Source organism: Hesperophylax consimilis, chromosome 20, assembly GCF_061612785.1.
Source record: "Hesperophylax consimilis isolate HC1 chromosome 20, BYU_Hcon_1.0, whole genome shotgun sequence".
In the NCBI taxonomy this organism is placed as follows: Eukaryota; Metazoa; Arthropoda; class Insecta; order Trichoptera; family Limnephilidae; genus Hesperophylax; species Hesperophylax consimilis.
The window spans coordinates 13,607,558-13,627,205 of record NC_142855.1 but is presented as its reverse complement, the minus strand read 5'-3'; the positions used below and the strand labels follow the sequence as shown (position 1 = coordinate 13,627,205).

At 36.1% G+C, this 19,648-nt stretch overlaps 2 protein-coding genes across 2 annotated transcripts; both read right to left on the bottom strand.

The window, feature by feature from the left end:
• Window positions 1-2,597: 2,597 nt before the first annotated feature.
• On the bottom strand, window positions 2,598-5,867 carry LOC149414126 (uncharacterized). Its single transcript, XM_089644106.1, has 3 exons — window positions 5,016-5,867; window positions 2,990-3,078; window positions 2,598-2,606 (listed from the first exon to the last, which is right to left on the bottom strand). The coding sequence occupies exons 1-3, from the start codon at window positions 5,740-5,742 to the stop codon at window positions 2,598-2,600; spliced, it is 825 nt and encodes a 274-aa protein (XP_089500232.1). The 5' UTR covers window positions 5,743-5,867.
• An 8,278-nt stretch (window positions 5,868-14,145) lies between these two features.
• Window positions 14,146-17,988, bottom strand: LOC149414125 (uncharacterized). Its single transcript, XM_089644013.1, has 3 exons — window positions 17,059-17,988; window positions 16,389-16,598; window positions 14,146-15,745 (listed from the first exon to the last, which is right to left on the bottom strand). Exons 1-3 carry the CDS (start codon window positions 17,831-17,833, stop codon window positions 14,712-14,714), a joined length of 2,019 nt encoding a protein of 672 aa, XP_089500139.1. The 5' UTR covers window positions 17,834-17,988; the 3' UTR covers window positions 14,146-14,711.
• Between the last annotated feature and the right edge of the window lie 1,660 nt (window positions 17,989-19,648).

Genomic DNA, 19,648 nt, shown 5'->3' with positions numbered 1-19,648 from the left:
AAGTTGACTACAAACGAAAATTTCTTTGATGTTATCCTTAGCTAATCAATGGATTAAATTTTTTCTTCTCTCCCCTGGAGTTACTTGTTTAAAATATTCAGGTGGCAAAAATGATCAGCAAGAAAAGCTAATTTTAGGAGCCAAACAGGGCCGCATAGTCAGCTGGTCTCTCTCGACCCATCTTCTTGCACTACAGCGGGAGGGATGGATCATACGTCCGTTACTCCTGGACACACTGACCACTCATACCCTTTTCCCTCCCAAAACTTCCTTTCCTCAAAAATACCCCACACACAGCATCCCCAAGGTTTAAAAAGGCCCTGAGGGATTTTTTTTCCTCTAGGCCTCTTGTGTGGGGTTAGTGAAAAAATTGAAATTTTGAAACAATTGTCTTGAATGATTGAATATTACAATTTGAGGTTTTACTCATTTAGTTATTCCAAAAGTAAAAATGTTCATCCTAGACTAGCAGACAAGTCAATAGATGTTTTTATCCAAGACAATATCTAGATTGCATTTAGTTCGGGAATAATCTTGAGGGAAGGTAGCAGCCAATAAAAATATGCGTTAAGTAAGTGAAGATAATGTAGTTAGTTCTTATAGATATGCACGCTGAGATATTGTACAAGTCGTATCTACTGTAAAATATAGAGAAAGCAATGGTATAACTTGCATCGGTAATTAGGGTTTTACCATAATCACTAGTCTTGTTGATTGACTTATTGATGTTAAGAACGCCGCCGGTCGCCTTCGACTCGTTCGTTGAGTTCGTTCGCGGTCGGAAGGTTTCGGGCGACATGACAGCCGGCACACCCCCCTTCCTACTTCCCGCACGGGAACAATATTTCACACTGATATTGCAAGGAATGTAGACACTATTTATATATATAACTCAATGGATAAATCTAACTATATATTTTGAGGTGATTTGGAAAATCAGATACCGGAGTACGTTTTCCTACACACCAGATTCTTCTTGTGCCTCATTAGATTGGATGGTTTGGGAAAGGCTCGGGAGCAGTATTCACACACGAAGGGTTTCTCCCCTGTATGGGTTCTAGCATGGCTGACCAACGAAGGCTTCTGGCTAAAACACTTGTTACATATATCACAGCAAAATGGTTTAATACCGGAATGGATTCTACTGTGAATTAACAAAAGTGCTTTCTGTGTGAACCTTTTGCTACACACATCACAACAAAAAGGTTTCTCCCCACTATGAGACCTCATGTGAATGACTAACTTTTGCCGACTTTGACATTTTTTGAGACACTCTTTGCAAGTGAAACGATCTTGTCGCAATTTAATTTTTTCCGAAATGTTTTTCATTTCTTCTGCAGATAAAAAATTGACATCTTTGTGCATATTCATCACGTGAAGAGTTAGAAAAGTTCGTTCAAAGAACGCTTTCGAGCAGTACTCACAAAGAAAATGTTTCTCGTTTCTGTGTATAATTTTCACGTGCCGGACTAAATGGCAGTTTTGGATGAAGGATTTGGGACACTCCTTGCAGTGAAAAGATCTTTCTTTCTTCAAGATAGTATGCGTTATTAAATGTTTTATCAAACGTGACTTTTCGCAGAAACTTTTTGAACATACATCGCAAAAAAAATTGTTTTCTCCGTGTGTTTTTTGATGCCTTGCTAAGTTTGTTTTCTTATCAAAGGTTTTGGAGCATTTTTCACAGGTAAAACTTCCAATTTCTTCATGTGTTTTCATGTGAGTGTTTAGTGCGCTCTTTATGGTGTAAGTTATGTTGCATAGTTTGCATTGAAATGTCTTTCCTCTTGCGTGAATTTTAACATGTGCCATAAAAACCCCCTTTGAACCGAAAGCTTTCAAGCATTCTGTGCAAGTTAGTTCGGAGAAGTCGGGATTGTCTGAATGAGAAGTTGAGGCTTCTACCGCATGTCTGGAGAATGTGTTGCCCTTTGTAGTCACAGAAGTCTGCTGGGTTTCGATTTTAACTCTACTATTAATATCTGGAAAACAAAAAATATAAGTTCTTAAGTGACGAAGTTCAAGAATTGAAAGAGGTGGGCTTTGGCGGAATAGTGAGCAATCTGTAGTATATTGCCTGTAGTATGCTGACGATGTGTAACAGTATGGAAGATGTACAGTCTCTCGTGGCTAGGATGAACGAAGTATGTATGAATAATGAGTTTATGATGAATGTAAGTAAATCTAAAGTAATGAAGTGATAAAGGGAGTACGAAGACAAATTCTCAGCAATATAGTTTCGAATGCTTAAGCGTAGGTGTGTATTTGAGAAGCATGTTTACGTGACACGGGAAGGTTGATAGGGATATTGAAAGAAGGGTAAATGCAGGAAACTACACGATGGAGGACTGAACGCGATTGGCACTATTAAAAAAGTCAAAAGAAGCAAAGCTAGCAGTCCACAATGGAGTGCTGATACAAACCCTGCATGGCAGTGAGCATGGAACTGGCAGAGGAAGGATTAAAGTAGACATAACAGTGACTTCATCAAGAGCTAAAACGCTATCATTGCGCAAAATAATACAATCTTAGAGTCAATTACCTACGTGAGCAAACTGTATGAAGACATTCTCTGCAGAAGTTAATGGTGGAATAATTTAGGGATCCTGAGGAAAACATAGCACGATCAAGTGAATCAAATATTTGAGTCGGATTATGCGAAGAGTCTATATAAAATAAGCGTGCGTACGAGACAATTTATGACTATGAATGAAACAGGTAATGTATCAGAGTTGTTGGCTCTCTGCATACCCCTGTTGCCAAACGGTGTGGACGAGGTGGTTTATTAGGTACTTATTTTAATGTTATTTCTAATCTGTATATATCTAGATGACGCTGCAACTACATAAAGATAAACAAGAAACGTACCCGAGATTATGTTTGCATTAATTTTTGGATATACTTTTTTGATGGGAGGAACAAAAGTTTTCCCAACCTTGCCTTCATTTTTCGTTTCCAAAGTGGGTAATGGATTTATAAATGCATTTACCAGCGAAGGTAATTTCATTTCTTCATCTGATTTGTCATCGCTTTTAATATCCACCTCGTCGAAAGTATCCTCAACATTGTACAGGAGATCTAATACAAAATACACAAAGAACACATTAATGGATGCATTTGGAAAATTCCCCCCTCTCTACACCATTATCATAATACTTCCACAGTGGTAGATACGCTCTAGTATAGTCCTGGTGAAAGACTATAATTCAGAATTGAAACGTCGGCGTCGCTTGAAATTGCTTTTGCCGTGTTTGGTGACTAAATGTGAATATCCAGGTACATCCTAACTAAAACTAAAAATATGTTGAGAGAAAGGCAAAAGTTATAGGGGTGATGTTTTAAGGGTGGTAATATATATTTTTTAATCTATTATTATTCTTCTAATGGTGGAGGATAGTTTGTTGGTAGAGGTCCAAGTAGGATGCTGGGGTTTTTCAGCCAGTCGACGGCATCGGGAGTCCTTTGGTTCTTCATCGATTGTACGATGTGTTATCTTATTTGAATAACAACATTACCAGAGATGTGCTTTATTTCAAAAAAATCCATTTCAAATGGAAATGCAAAATGCAAAATGGGTATTTTCCATTTTGCATTTTAAATGCTTTTTTAAAAACCATTTTGCATTTTAAATGCTTTTCTCAGTGCATTTTCCATTTTAAATGCTTTTTTGCAACATTCTTCCTACTATCTCCACTCATCTTTTTTCATAAGCCCCAAATATCAGTCGGTCCTCAACCTCGCTATGAGAGATAATTTACATTTGTCAAGTTGCTCCCTGGTAGGAGCCCTGGCAATTGAGTGATACCATTACAAAAAATACTGATTAAAAAACTGAACATGGGCCATGACGCTGTATTATTAAATGTTAGATAGCAGTTTCTATGTTGGCAACATTAGTCCCGCGCAATTTTTTTGGTTTCATAATCTGTAGTCGTGGTGTTTTTGGATTTGCCATCATGTAATATGTTTGTTCTACATTGATGTCCATTATTAAATGACAAAATTGTTTAAAAATTCTATAATTATTTTAATTGTTTGACCTGAGAAACCATTTTGCATTTTCAATTCATTTTGAAAATAGGTATTTTGAATTTTGCATTTGAAATGCTTTTCTAAAAACCATTTTGAATTTTGCATTTGAAATGCTTTTCTAATAACCATTTTGCATTTTGCATTTTCAAATGGAAAAGTTTTGACCCATTTCCATTTTGCATTTCAAATAGTTTTGGGTACCCATTTTGCACATCTCTGAACATTACCATATCCACACTCGCTATGGCTATTTTAAAATTGCTCTCCTGAACAGTTGCATTCATCTCCAGTGACCGAGCACCTTTGTTCTTCAAAGGGTCGATATGTCCCCATTCACAGAATCCTTCAAGCCCCATTTATACGTCATTTACGAACAACGGCCATGACTGCACCGTTAAGCTATTATTAAAAAAAGAGGAACTTACCACAAGGCGAATTACGAATATCAGCTTCATCAACTGAATTTTCTTCTTTTACATTCGCAATCCGTTTTCGGCATATTTTGCTCAAATCAAAATTTCTTTCATTTATACAATCGATTTTGTCTGGTTTCAAAGAAAATTCTTGAAGTTCAGTTTCTCTATTTACTGTAATAGATGTTTCTCGATGAAAACTCACCTTTCTTGTAATATGGATCTTTGCATGACTAACAAGATCACTTTCCAGGCAAAACGTCTTACAGCAATCTTTACACGAAAGTAAATCACTAGAAACTGCACTTTCCTGGCTGCTTAATGCCAAAATATTTTTCAACTCTTCTTTAGCAGCGAGATATTTTTCTAAATGATAGATTTTCTTGTGTTTGAGTAAGTTACACTGCAAGCCGAATGTTTTATAGCAATATTCACACAGGAACGGTTTTTCTTTAGTGTGACTTCTCGAGTGCATTATCAATTCGTGGTTAGTGTTGAACCGTTTACTACACTTCAGACATCCAAAGCGTTTTTCACCAGAATGTGTTCGACAGTGAATAAGTAATTGGCCTTTTTGCGTGAAACTTTTACCGCAGAATTCACAAAAATAGGGCCTCTCTCCAGTGTGAGTTCTTGTATGAACATCCATACTTATTAAACTGGGAAACTTTTTACCGCAATATTGACAAACGAAACGCTTTTCAACCAATGTCTTTATATATTTTTGTCCGGGGTTCTTCTCGCTGTGCATTCTCATCATGTGTATTGATAAATTGCTCTTTTGCTGAAATGTCTTTGAACAGTATTCACAAAGATGGGATTTTTCGCCTTTGTGCGTTAGTTTTACATGCCTGTTCAAATGGCTCTTTTGTGAGAATGCTTTTGGACACTCGTTGCACTGAAACACCTTTTCTCTTTTTACATCAGTGTGCACTGCTCGCATATGTTTAGACAAAATACCCCTTTCGCTGTAGAATTTGTTGCATATCTCGCAAGCGAATTTTCTTTCTTCATGACACTGTCTCTTGTGATGAAGTAACTTGTAGTTTTTGTCGAATGTTTTGTAACAGATTTCGCAAAGGACGCCGCCGTTTTCTAGGTGTAACTTCATATGGCGGTGAAGGGCAGTTCTGACACTGAACGTGGCTTTGCAAACTTTGCAATCGTATTTCGTTTCTCTTTTGTGGAGCCTCATGTGGCCGGCGAAGTTTTTCTGCGAAGTGAAATTCTTAAAGCATTCTGTACATGTCAAATCTTCTCCGGAAAACGGATCTGAAGTGGACTCTTTTTCCTCCATTACTTTAGATCTGTGGTTTTGGCAAATGAAGAGTTCTGTTATTTTTCTTCTACTATGAATTGCAACCGAAACATAAGTTTTCCGTGGCAATAAAATTCATTGAATACTATATCGTAGTTACCCTTCATAATATTAATAATAGGCGACAAGTTGACAGAACCAAACCATAGATAAAGTTATCATATCTACCATGGATGAGTTCTTAGAGAATACGTGTGTGGTTTATTTATGGAGAATACGAATGGGCACAATCGATGAATCATCGATGATTTACTCGATCTTCTTGACCATCGTATATTTCGATTCATTGTCATGGACTAATCGTTTGTGTCAAAAATCAGCACACAGTCCGAGAAAACACGTCATCGAACAAGGAATCGATTCTGACAAAAATCATTCGAAACCACAGCCGTCACGTCATTGGTCAGAATTCATTCGAAAACGTAAATCGATTCCCAAGTCCAAGAAACATCAAAAATATCTCGGATTGCTTGACAAAAGAGTTATTGTGCTCTTGGGTACATTGTGTTACGTACTACCTAATATGATTTGATGTTCATTTGGGATAACGTAATTATTCTGTGGTAATTGTCAAATGTTGTAATATTAGGTATTAGATATACAATATATACAATAGTATCTTCCAACTGAAGAAGCTACGAGTTTGAAAAATTTGTAGAATAACAATTCATTCATTTTTAGGTTACGATTTACAGCGCCAGTACATCCAGTGTGTGTAAAACATAGCATTACGACTAATAATAAGTTGGGAAGATTATTAATAATAATACATTTGTTGCGCAGTTTTTGCGAAGAATCATCACGAGGCCGCTGTATTTATAATTTAAGGTTGACATGTATTTTAAGGTGTACATGTGTGTTGTGAAAGACCCGATCGGTCCGATATATAAAGAATATATTTGGTTTTTGTTTACTGTCGTGGTTTTTACGTCCGTAGGGATGAAATATTGTTTATCGAATAATGACTTCACGGAAGTATAAGAATTCAAAATTGTAGTAAAAAAAACATGAATATTTTTATTAAATATCAATTGATTAGGCAATATATCATTGCCAGCATTAAAACATTGTTTTTGCCTATTTATTGCAAATCAAATATTTACCTACCAAAATTTTGCAATACCAAAGTACCATATTTTGTCTCTATGCCGCTAACCCCCGCCCACAAGAGACAAAAAAACGCTGCCCAAGTTTTATTTTTGCTCTGTTCACAGTTGCTGCCACCGATGAACTCCGATTGATTAAATCGATTAATCATTCGATTCTTTCGACGCTTAGATCCTGCCCATCACTAATACGAATATATTATTATGTTCACTTTTATTGATAAATTATGGTTAAGTACTCGATAATTTTATCAATAGGCAGCTTATCTTAGCAGGGTTATTTTTAGCAAGCAATTGAAATACCAGCTTTTAAATTTAGGCCCTTATAAAATATCGGCCCATTGTGCTAAAGTGATTGGATTGGTTAGATTATCTTGACATGTTTTCTACCAGAAAGCAACTTGACGGACGTAGATGTCTTTCCTGGCTAACTTAAAGAGAAACTGAAATGTCGGGCCATAACGTTGATAAAGAAAAAAAAGATTTCTTCTAATATTCTTAAATAATAAAACTACAAGAAAGCATTATCCAGTTACCATCAACATATGTAAAATAATTGTTTTAATAGCTGTCCGAAATATTTTTTTTGTTTTTAATGTTGTGTTCCCACAAACAGTTCTCCAACTCGTCGTGGAAGGAGATTATAAATAAATGGTTCTTTGTTATAAATCAGGGATTTATTAATACTTCGCGTATTACAATGGTGACCGATAGTCGACCTAACTAGAAGCTGGCTAATTGAGATCTGAAACAGTTAGTTTGTCCGGGAGCATTCCCGCTGGCCCTGGCGACTACTGGCCACTGGCTCCATCTTGCGGACTTCCACGCAAGCTCTATGCACTGCCCTCTATGAGTGCATCTGTGAATCTCTTACTTCCCAACATATAATATGCATGGATTTTGTGCATAAGCCTTCCAGAAAAACTTCTCTAAATGATAGTGAAAGTCAAATCAAAATCCGTTGCGAAGTTTAGAAAAAACAAGCGCACAAACAGACAGACAAGGACAGCGATTTTATTTAATTATTAAATTAATGACTTTCGATAGCCAGATATACCGGCTAAGCGGGCAGGCAATAATCACTATTATGTGATAAGGATTTTCGAATTTTGAAAGAAGCTTTGCATCATTTGTTTGTTGATAGCATAATATAATTTTAGTATGACGTTTTATAATTTAGTAGCAACGTAATAGAGAAATACGAATCGGATTAAGTCATAATGGATAGGTACATTGAAACCACACATCGCAGTTCTATGATAGATATAACTTGCTGAACATAAACCTATTCTGAAAGTTCTAGACGGAGGTATTCGAGAACAATTTGAAACCGGGGGCTGACGGGTAAGATGTATGAATACGCCAAAATGCCATTCCTTATGTCATCAAATACTCCACAAAATCGTAAGCTGATATAACTGAATTAAGAACACAAAAACAAAATAATATAATATAAATAGTATGAACTAATACAAGATGACTGCCAGGAAAATTCCCCTCACCATAGATTTAATACAAAGTCGCACGAATGCACTGTCCAGGGCTTTTTAGGTTAATGTTTCAGATATATGTAAGGTAGGGGTGGACAACCTGCGGCCCGCGAGGCTTTTTAGTGCGCCCCGCGAGCATTTTCGGTGCGGCCTGCTACTAAAAAAGAGTACAAAAAATTACTTTGAAACTCAACAACGGTTTTCTTTCAGAGTGTTTCAGATACATTTTAAAGATATTATTACAAAACCCTGAGAAAGGTATTACATCGCTGACAGGTACTTATGTATACACCTACTTTCCTTCGATTCCTTTTAAATTTCTTATTTTTTTACTTATGATAAATTAAATGCGTAATAATTCATTATGAGTGTAAATTTAACAAAGTAACCGTTGAACTGCGTCGGCAGCCTGGCGCCAAAACTACAATTCTGTTATTTTTTATAATAATTGTTTTGTGCCAGATACAGACGTAACGCGTCGTCTTGGTCAGGACTGGACTTTCACATAGGCCTGAAAGGTCCAGGCCTAGAGCCCCAACCTTCTGGTGGGGTTAGTGGGGGGGGGGGGGGGTACACGTTTGACAACACAGGAATAATAATGTATTAAAATTTCCATACGCCCCCAACGTCGTAGGGGCTCCCCGTCTAGGTTCCAAAATGACACACGTCTAGGATTTCCCGTTTTTGTTTTATTAGAAAATGTTGCAATGATGGAGGATTGCAGTGGTTCGAAGTCGCGACACCTGGATGGGAATCTGACGCATTTGTCCACTCAGCTACACTAGCCGGTTAAGCTGATATATTTAAAAGGTTTCCGTTTAAAAATACTTAAAAAAATTACTTCTAAATAATATTTGAAAAAAAATCCGAAAAATAAAAATCTTTAGTTTTTACTAGGTTGCGCTTCGACCCAGAAAAAATTTAGTCTGCGGCGCTTTTTCCCTTGTCTTTGTGAATGTAATAATTCATATTCCACTCCCTTCACCCCATCTCATACCACCCCAAGGGGAAACCGTGTAAAAAAATCCTCCTCCTTCGCTCTCGTCAGTTACTCGAGTTGGGGATTTCGTAGTTCCACAGGGCTCCGAGATTATTGAGGAATTTTTATTGGACCATTTCAATTGCAAAATAATATTTTTGTCTCCTTGATGGCTTAAAACCGCTCTGTCCATAACCTCGAACAACGCCGGGTACACTTGTACTTAAATATTTCTAGTTTGTTCTGACAAATTCCATGTTCTTTCCCTGTAAGCTCTATAAAACAACTAGCCTGCCCACCCCTAGCTTGGAAGCTAGTGACGCCCCAGAAACCATTCTCGTGTTTGAAGTGCAGTTATAAAATTCTAGTTGAAGTGCTGCAAAAATCGACCATTTTCGACCAACGAGACCATTTTCGTGTTCTGGATGTAGTTTTGATTAAAGTTAGGAACTCGCACAAGGAGAGTAACTCCTAAGTTAAAACCAGTATTGTGTTCAGAATATAACGATAAAGTTCCACTTGTGGATTCACCTGCTGACGCATTATCGTATTCTAGGGCAGTTATAAAAATCAACAATTTAACCATTTGTATTACTTTTTGCAGACGATTTAAAAATATTTAAAAAAGTAAAAACCGTTGAAGATTGTATCAGTCTACAAAATAACTTAAAAAGGTTAATTAATTGGTGCACTCTAAATAAACTATATCTCAATATAGATAAGTGCCATTCAATAAGATTTTACAAAATAAGTCAACCAATTATTTATTCATATGAACTTAATAACTAAACCCTTACCTTTGTCGAAGAAATTAATGACCTTGGCATCATTTTTGACTGTAAATTAAACTTTATATCTCATATAAACTCAATTAACAATAAGGGAATGAAAATGCTTGGATTCATTCTTCGAAACTCCAGAGGCTTCAGAAATATTTCAACCTTGAAAATTTTGTATAGATCTTTAGTTCAAAGCCAAGTAGTAGAATATAACTCCTCGATCTGGTCCCCACATTATAAAATACATTCAGATTCAATGGAAAAAATTCAACACAAATTCCTAAGACACGTTAATTTTAAACTCGGTATTCCCATTGAAAGTATAAACTATAATTACTTAGTGAAAAAATTAAATTTATTCAAACTCTCAGATCGAAGAATTATATCCGACTTAATATTTATGTTCAAAATTGTAAATGGTAGTGTAGACAGCCTTGATTTAAATAACCTCATTGAATTTCATGTGCCCATAAGAGCTACTCGTTCTAAAACCCTGTTTTGACGGCCGGCATAGTCCAGTGGTAACGCATTGGACTGCCATTCCTAAGGTCGCGGGTTCGAACCCGGCGTGCGCAAATAAATTTTATTTGATTAATTTGTGTTATTTCACAATTAATTAATTAAAATAATATATAATATATTTGCGGCACGTTCCAGAGTGGAAGATACTACCAGTATCGCCCTGGTGTAAGACCACCATTCAGAATTGAAACGTTGCTCCAAATGGCTTTAGCCGTGTTTAGTGACTAGATCTGAATAGCCAGGTACTTCCCCACCTTCCTCTTTCCCTTCCCCACTTACCTTCAGCCTCACAACACCCCCCAATTGGGGATGCCATAGTCTCACTGGCTCCAGACGGGAGCAGTTGGGACTCTTGTGAGGTATTCACTATAAAAAAAAAATAAAAAAATTGTAACAATTTTAAGACTGAACATTTCAAACACTCGCTTGTACCTAGATTACATGAAATTAGTAATAGGTACGCAGATGTAGCGGATCTGTTTAACTGCACAGAAGCTAGGTACAAAAAGGCTTTAATTTCATATCTTTTAAATCATGACTAATAAAATGTAAGTGTACTCATACTTACGTAGAAACTCAAATAAATATGTATATAAAATGAACTGCCTGGGGCAACTGAGGAAACTTGGGTCAATAATAATAGTCAATACGGTGAACCATCAGCTTGATTGGCACTTACCTACTTTCAACCAAAACCTGAAAATAAATGCATACATTTTAGCCATTGTAATATATTATATCATGTATCTATACTATCATATATTTCAATCAATACTAATCTAACCTAGTCTACCTATAAGTTTTGCAAGTACCTACTTGTATCTCTAACTTCTTATATCCATCTAGAGTTTCTGTTAATTGTATATTTTCTGACACTGTTTATAATTTATTGTATTATGGTATATTTTATACCGTTGATATTAAAATAAATAAATTCGTGTAGTTTGGACTCGCACAAAGATTCAATTTTATGTTAAAAGTAGTTTTGTCTTCCGAATGATGGGTTAAAATTCCAGTTGCGGATTCATATCTATATTCAATTGCCGATAATATATAATATGTAGAATTTCGATAACTCCCACCCTTGCTAGCAATTATATTACAAACATCCAAATGGACCCCGACGGCGAAAAGGTTCCCTACCTTTGATGTAAAGTGTTTAAGAACTTGTAAGTAAGAGAAAATAAAAATGCTTACCTACAGTACAATTTACGAGATTGCAACAATAAATCATGCAAATAATTGAAAGTGCCTGTGACGTTCGGTGAATATTTTAGATATTTAGTGATTTTTCACTGGGGAATTTACAATTCATTATTTACACTTTGACCTTACAGATCTTTTTATAAAGACAGTTAATCTTGCAAAGCCAATATGACTAGTATAAAGACCGAGCCAGGGTCGGATGAAAGACACGAAGGACAGTTCTTTTCCCAAATCGATATATCGTATCCCGATATTAAACAGGAATGTCAGGAGTATGCCAGCAATGACCAGCACACAAGTAAGCAGTGGCAGATGCCCCCAGTATCACTATTATATATACTTACTTTGACTTAATCCTATCTATTCTGCTGCTTTTATTTATGTAAGTAAATATATTCTTCTATGAAGCCCATTGTGATGTTAACGTATCAATAAACAATTTCAGTTGGAGATCTACAAGAAGTGTGTCAATTTTATGCCTGTGAAACGCAAGTTTCAATGAATATTTTGAGAGGAAAACGGCTCCCAGACTCAAGTCTTGGTTGCAATTTAGCTAAACAATTAAAAACATTGAAAAAATCGGAAATACTCATTTCCGTTGAAGATAATCCGCGTGGAAGGGAAAGTTCTGACCATAAACCCATAAAGAACAGAACTGAAAACATAATCGCTTGTCCAGAGTGTAATTACACATGTAAATCTAATGGTCAACTCAACAGGCATTCTATTTCTCACAGTGGACTGAAGCCGCTTTCTTGTTTACAATGCCCACTCGTTTTTAAATACCAAAGTGACTTAAGAAAGCATTCGTCTACTCACAGTGAAGAAAAACCATTTGCATGTAAAGAGTGCAGCTTTACCTGTAAAATGGCCACCTACTTAAAAAATCACTCTCTATCCCATACTGCAATGAAGCCCTTTTCATGTAATGAGTGTAATTACACCTGCAAATTAAAAGCCCAACTCAAAATACATATGTCCGTTCACAGCGGATATAAACCATTTGGTTGTTTACATTGCAAATATGCTACTGCTGCTTCGGGAGACTTACGGAAACACTCCCTTATCCACAACGGGGAAAGGCCATTTGCGTGCTCATACTGCAAATATACCTGTAAGAGAAGTAATCACTTGAAATCTCACATGCTGACTCACAGTAGACAACTATTTGAATGTGAACACTGCAACTTTACCTGTAAAATGAATGTCACATTGCAAAAACATATGCTCAAACACAAATAGTTTTATTGTCTCGGGTTCTTAAAGGGTATCAGAGATTCAACACCTTCTCCCCGGGCTCAAATTACCTCATCAAAAGAAACCAGTATTAAATAAACTTCTTTCGTACTCACTAAAAGGGCCCTTCGTGGTTTTCTTTAACAGGTAGAAACTACTGAAAGGATATAATAATTTATTTATATCAGTACCAGGTACATCAGTTCATCAAATCGCAGTTTATTTTAATTGAAAGCATAAATTTATTTTTTAATGTACCCCCTTTTTTTAATTTGCTATCGCCTTTGCTATCCATTATTTTTTTTAGTTGGTTTTGGGATTAAAAACATATATAAATACACATTTTTAATCTATATAAAAATACATGGGCACCAGGTGTATCAAACTTAAAGTAGTTTTTTTTTTCAGTTTTAAATATTCTCCTGACGAAGGAAGGGATCTTCCGAAACCGGTAGAGTGAAAATAAAACTATCGTGGTCAAAAACAAATTTATGTGTTTTTATTATAAGTTTTTTTTTAATTGCATTCATAAATGTATTTATTTTTAATTTATCAGAAGAGTGATTTTTTTTTCTTTAATTACCAGCACCTTTGTTAAATCTTTGCCCTTTATTTATAATTTTTTATTTAATTCTGTAAAAAATGTATCAAATAATATTACAACTTTGTCATTGTGTTGGGAAAAATAAAGGGATTAAAAAATGAATTTTTATTTTTTTTTTGATTCCAAGCTACAGGGGCTGTGCGAGGAGAAACTGATCATGCAATGGACAATCTACTGGACTAGAACAGGTTAAGAACGCCTTATCAAAGCGATGGGTCGTCGACCTGTTTAGGAGATCATGATTATGATGATAAAGCAGGCATTCGTTTTATTAAAATGATTTTATATTTCATTACTCTGCGTATTTTCATGGATTTACTAATTGCATTTTGAATACGGTTTCGGTCAGTACCCAAAAATGCAAATGATGTATCTGCACTTCTATACGGGCAAATATATAATACTTAATATGTAAATTCGTGTAAAAATGTATATTTCCATTGAAAAATTTTTTTTCTCTTTTACAGTATCATGTTAGTTACATAATCGGTCAAATTACTGATTAATTTTGAAATTATACTGTTCGACATTCTTTTTCAATTTGTTAATGCATAAATTTGAATATGGTATTAGAAAAGAAGATAGAACGAGTTCTATCTTCTATCTTAAGGACGTGTTAGTTGGTGACATATATAGCATAACGCCACTCAATTGCATTTGATGTTTTGTGACAAATACAGCACTACGTGGTCCGAGTGGTGTTCTATAAATACGTACTGTAATTATTTTAGGAAATGTTCGATATTGCCTTGACTGATATTCAAACTACACCCAATTACAGACTTTTTGGTATGTATTTCAAAGAATTCAAAACATTACAGTTTGCATTTTCGTTATTGGACACCTTATATTAAATCTACATTTGATACCCGTGTCGAATATATTGATAAATCGTTTGTTAAGAGTAATTAATATTATTAAGAAGGCAGATTACAAAGTGATGTTTAGAGTCTTTTTTGATTACTGGAATTTTCATTCGATTTCTTTTCCCTCATTCTTGTTTTTGAATTGGATGCTTTACACCTCCTAAGTTTTCTTACACACTTTATTTCTCTTATGTCTCAACAGGTTGCAATTCTTTGTGAATGCCAAGGAGCAATATTCACACACAAACGGTTTATCTCCAGTGTGAATCACTCCATGGCTTATAAGCGACGATTTACACGCGAAACTTTTGGCACATACAGCACACGAAAACGGTTTCTCACCACTGTGGTTTCTCATGTGATGAACCAATTGAACTTTCACCGCGAATCCTTTAGAGCAGACTTTACACGAAAAAGGTCTCTCCCCAGTATGAGTTCGGGTATGCAGAACTAACCTGGCCCTAGTCGGAAACGTTTTAGAGCAACACATGCAAGCGAAATTCTTATCTTCTGCTAGTTTGTTTTCGCCACATTTCTCTTTGCGTCTGGTAACTAACCCCTGATTCGCTGCAGCGTGCATTTTAATTAAATGATTAGTTAAATAACATTGTTGTGAAAAGGTTTCTGAACAATATTCGCACAGGTGAGATTTCTCTCCCCTGTGGACAGCTTTAACGTGTCGCTGTAAGTGGCACTGTTGCGAAAACACCTTTAAACATTCGTTACAGTGGAACTTTGCGGGGCTGTGAGTTGTATCTATGTGCCTGCGCAGAAAGCGCTTCACGCCAAACGTTTTAGGGCACTTGTCGCAAGCAAATGTCTTGTCTTCGTGATACAGCTTTCTGTGAAGGAGAAACTTTTGAAGGCCGTCAAAAGTTTTTAAGCATATGTCGCAATTGTAGCTCCCTTGGTTTCGGTGTGTCCTCATGTGCCTGTCGAAGGCACTCTTGAGGCCATAGGTTGTCTTGCATACTTTGCACTCATGTATTTTCCCCTTGGCGTGGAGCTTTACGTGTCTTGCGAATATGCTTTTTGTTCTGAACGTTTTTAAACACTCCGTGCAGGACAATTCGGAAAAATCCACAAAACCCGCCCGTAAAGGGGACTTTTCTTCTATTTTCACCGAGTTGTCGCTTTTTACTTTAGCTGACGAAGCCTCAAGATTTTCCAAGTTTGTGTCACCATTATTAGAACCTGAAAATATTATTTATTTAAAAGACATTTAATCGTAGAACACTTTTGCATTGAGAATATTTGTAAGATGTTACAGTAATCATGATCAGTTTCAACACTCACACATTCAAATGTTTATTCAAAGAAGAAAATATAAAGATAATTCAAATGTCGTAAAGAGGAATATATTTCATAAGTTAACAATAAAAATATCAATAGTCGAGTCGTTCTCATTTCCCAATATTTAAAAATACATGTTAAGGTATATTGTTCCTAAGATTTCTCTATGTAAGGAGTATGGCTATCCTACCGACTTAAATAATTCGTAGATTGTTTGACAACTCGGTTATCATGGAAAACATACATTTCCTGATGGTTGTCTCCATCATCGACAGCATAGACTCTTTTATCTACCGACCTGCAGGACTAACTTGCCAATGCTCATGCTGGTCGGGAGGGAATCCTACTGTTGAAAAGAATCGATTCGGAAATCGTCATATTTAGCAGGATAGCTTTGTAGCTACTGCTATAGTTGATACCCACAAGTTTATGTTTATTGTTGCTATAATTGGATTCCATGCCATTAAAACAAAACAGTATAGATTTCCGGGCATAACGCATTATAATGCTTAATATTCCCGATCATTTAAATTGATTAACTCACCTGAGTTTTTTTGATTCTTGAAATCTCCCCTGATTTTAACGTCTGCCTCTAGTAAGGCAGGAAGGCAGGCATCGTCTTCTGTTTTCATGGTCAAGTTTCGACTTCCAGTGGATTTAGTCGAAGGGAAAGATTTAATTTCTTCACCTGACTTTTTCTCATTTTTAAACTCTACTTCATCGAAATCATTCCCAACACTGTCACCCAGTAAATCTGATATAGAAGGAAAAAAATAGTTATTATTGGTCGCACATTTAGAGCAACACAAATTTATTATTGCATGTAATTGTTCATAGTCTACAATTCCGATAGAGATGACCAAGAATTGGCAAAACTGGGCACATACGAAGGAGGTACCTATATGTCCACAAATGGAAACATCCGATGGAGGTATACTTCCAAAGACACGTCCTATGCAGGTATACGTCCAAAGCTGGAAACATCCAATGGAGATATACGTCCAAAGACACATCTTATGGAGGAATACGTCTAAAGCTGGAAACATCCAATGGAGATATACGTCCAAAGACACATCTTATGGAGGAATACGTCCAAAGCTGGAAACATCCGATGGAGGTTTATGTTCAAATTTGAAAACTTAGGCTTAGGACCCGGACGAATTGAGAAACTTTGAGCAATCAATAATGTCAGAATGGAATGCAAGAAAACTTACCAGGAGATGATGAGTGAGAAGAATCGCTTTTAGATTCTGTAAGCTCATATTTTACACTAGGCACCCAAGTTTTTATGTATTTTACTTTACTTTCTCTAAAAGAATCATTTTCTTCAACTTTCATTGAAGTGGACCCAACAAATGCGGCAACTGTATCGCCTGAAACCGGCATTTCTTTAAGGCAAGGTAAATATCTTGCCGCATGAACTTTCGCATGATTTTCAAAATCACATTCGAGGCGAAATGTTTCCGGACAATCTTTGCAATTTAGGACACCTACGGGTTTAACAAAATTCTCCTCATTTATTATTTCTTTGTGTTTTCTTTCTAATTCTTCCTTAGCGGCGTAAAACTCTACCGGGTGATATATTTTTTTATGTTTCAATAGGTTACAATGCAGCCCAAACGCTTTTGAGCAATATTCACATAAGAAAGGCTTCTCTTTAGTATGAGTAATAGCGTGACTTACTAAAGAAGGCTTACACCTGAAGCGTTTGTCACATACATGACAGGCAAAAGGTTTTTGATCCGTGTGAGTTCTATTGTGTAAGATTAACTGCATTTTAACTGTGAACTTTTTGCTACACACTTCACAAGAAAAGGGTTTGTCAACAGAATGCAACTTCGTATGTAAAACTAAACCAGTCATACGATCAAATTTTTTTGCACAATATTTACAAGCGAAACGCCTCAACTTTTTGTCATAGTTTGAGGCTGTTTTTTTAACCGATACTTTACTTGTAAATACATTTTTATCGTTGTGCTTGTTCACCATGTGAAATGTTAAATACGTTTGTTCCGTAAATGTTTTAGAGCAGTATTCGCAAAGATAAGATCTCTCGCCTCTGTGCGTTAGTTTCACGTGTCTGGTCAAATGGCTCTTTTGGGCGAAAGCTTTTGGACACTCTTCGCATTGGAAAACTTTCTCTCTTTTTGCACCACTATGGCTGAGCTTCATGTGTTTTGCTAAAATGCCCCTTTCACTGTATAGTCTATTACATATCTCACAAGCGTGTTTCCTTTCTTCGTGGTTGAGGCGCTTATGATGAAGCAACTTGCAATTTTTATCGAAAGCTTTGTTGCAGAGGTTACAAGGGAAATGTTCTTCGCCTAAGTGGGTTTTTTTATGCATGTCAAGCGCACCTTTGAGGCTGAAGTTTTCTTTGCAAATATTGCATTCATATTTCTTTCCTTTTGCCTTGGTGTGGAGGAGTTTATGGGTGAGCAATTTTAAATTTGTTGTAAATTTTTTAAAGCAGATTTCGCAATCTACCCCTCCGTCAGCAAAGTGGCTTTTCATGTGGATGGCGAGGGCAGTTTTCAGACTGAAGGCGGACTTGCACACTTTACAAATAAATATCGCCCCCCTGGCGTGAAGTCTCATGTGCGCTCGATGCGACTTTTCTGAACTAAACGTCTTAGAACATTCAGTGCAAGTATTTTCAGAGGAAACAGAAAACTTAATGTTTAAAGTTTCTTCTGCTGCGAGCCTGATTTGCACATTCTCTGTAATATTATTACTACGCAGACCTTAAAACAACAAAAATACTTTAATGAATTTTTTCAACAATATAAATAAAAAACAAAGTAAATAAAAAACATGTCAGATAATCTATCTATATTAATAGAAATGTTAAATATCCGAAAATTCTTCACCGATTGCTTAGAAATTTTGACACAACGTTGCATTCGAATACGCGTGTGTTTTTATATATCTACCTATATTATATAGATGTCATATGTGATAGGTAAAAACATGTTTTTTTGCAAAACAGCGCCATCTGTTGGACAAACATGCTTTATTTTTTAAAACAGCGCAATCTGTTGGACGTAAAAGAAACACGTGATTTATATAAATAAAAATGTTCGTTTGTTTAAAAATTAATTCTTCACCGATTGCTTTGAAATTTTGACACAACGTTGTATTCGAATACGCATGTGTTTTTATATACAGGGTTTTCCAATAAGATGTGTTATTTTGATATTCAATCGTAAAAGATCAATGGTTTCGTTGCTTGTGTGGCACGTAGCGCCGTCTTGTTGAAAGTGAACGTTGTCCAGATCAATACCATCCAATTCCGGTCATAAAAAATCATTAATCATCTCTCGATAGCGCAATCCATTCACCGTAACTGTTGCTCCAGCCTCATTTTCGAAAAAGTAAGGTTCAATGACTCCGCCGGACCATAAACCGCACCAAACAGTCACACGTTGAGGATAGAGAGGCTTTTCAACAATAACTCTTGGGTTTTCCGAGCCCCAGATGCGACAATTTTGCTTGTTGACGAAGCCACCGAGGTGGAAATGGGCCTCATCACTCAAGATGATTTGCATTTGATTCACTCAAGTGAATTTTAATAATTTCAATGCGTTGTTGAAGCGTGTATCGTTCCATTTTTATTAATGGCGTAGTTTCTACTAGTCAAATGTAAAAAAGTGACGGCTTCAAAAGTAACATCTACCGAAACAGCGGGCTATTCAAAATAACACCTCTTATTGGAAAACCCTGTATATATACCTATTATATAGATGTTACTTGTGACAGGTAAAAAATGCATTAAAAAAAACAATTGTTGGGCGGAAAGGTAAC

What these genes read in the sequence shown, in the direction of transcription:
- LOC149414125 (XM_089644013.1), bottom strand. Translation starts at nt 17,833, where the DNA reads ATGGTGAACAAGCACAACGATAAAAATGTATTTACAAGTAAAGTATCG. An exon ending in TTCTCACTCATCATCTCCTG is followed by an intron (nt 16,599 to 17,058) that starts GTAAGTTTTCTT and finishes CTTCTATATCAG; the next exon opens with ATTTACTGGGTGACAGTGTT. An exon ending in CAAGAATCAAAAAAACTCAG is followed by an intron (nt 15,746 to 16,388) that starts GTGAGTTAATCA and finishes TAATATTTTCAG; the next exon opens with GTTCTAATAATGGTGACACA.
- LOC149414126 (XM_089644106.1), bottom strand. Translation starts at nt 5,742, where the DNA reads ATGGAGGAAAAAGAGTCCACTTCAGATCCGTTTTCCGGAGAAGATTTG. An exon ending in TAAAAGTTTCACGCAAAAAG is followed by an intron (nt 3,079 to 5,015) that starts GCCAATTACTTA and finishes ATTTTGTATTAG; the next exon opens with ATCTCCTGTACAATGTTGAG.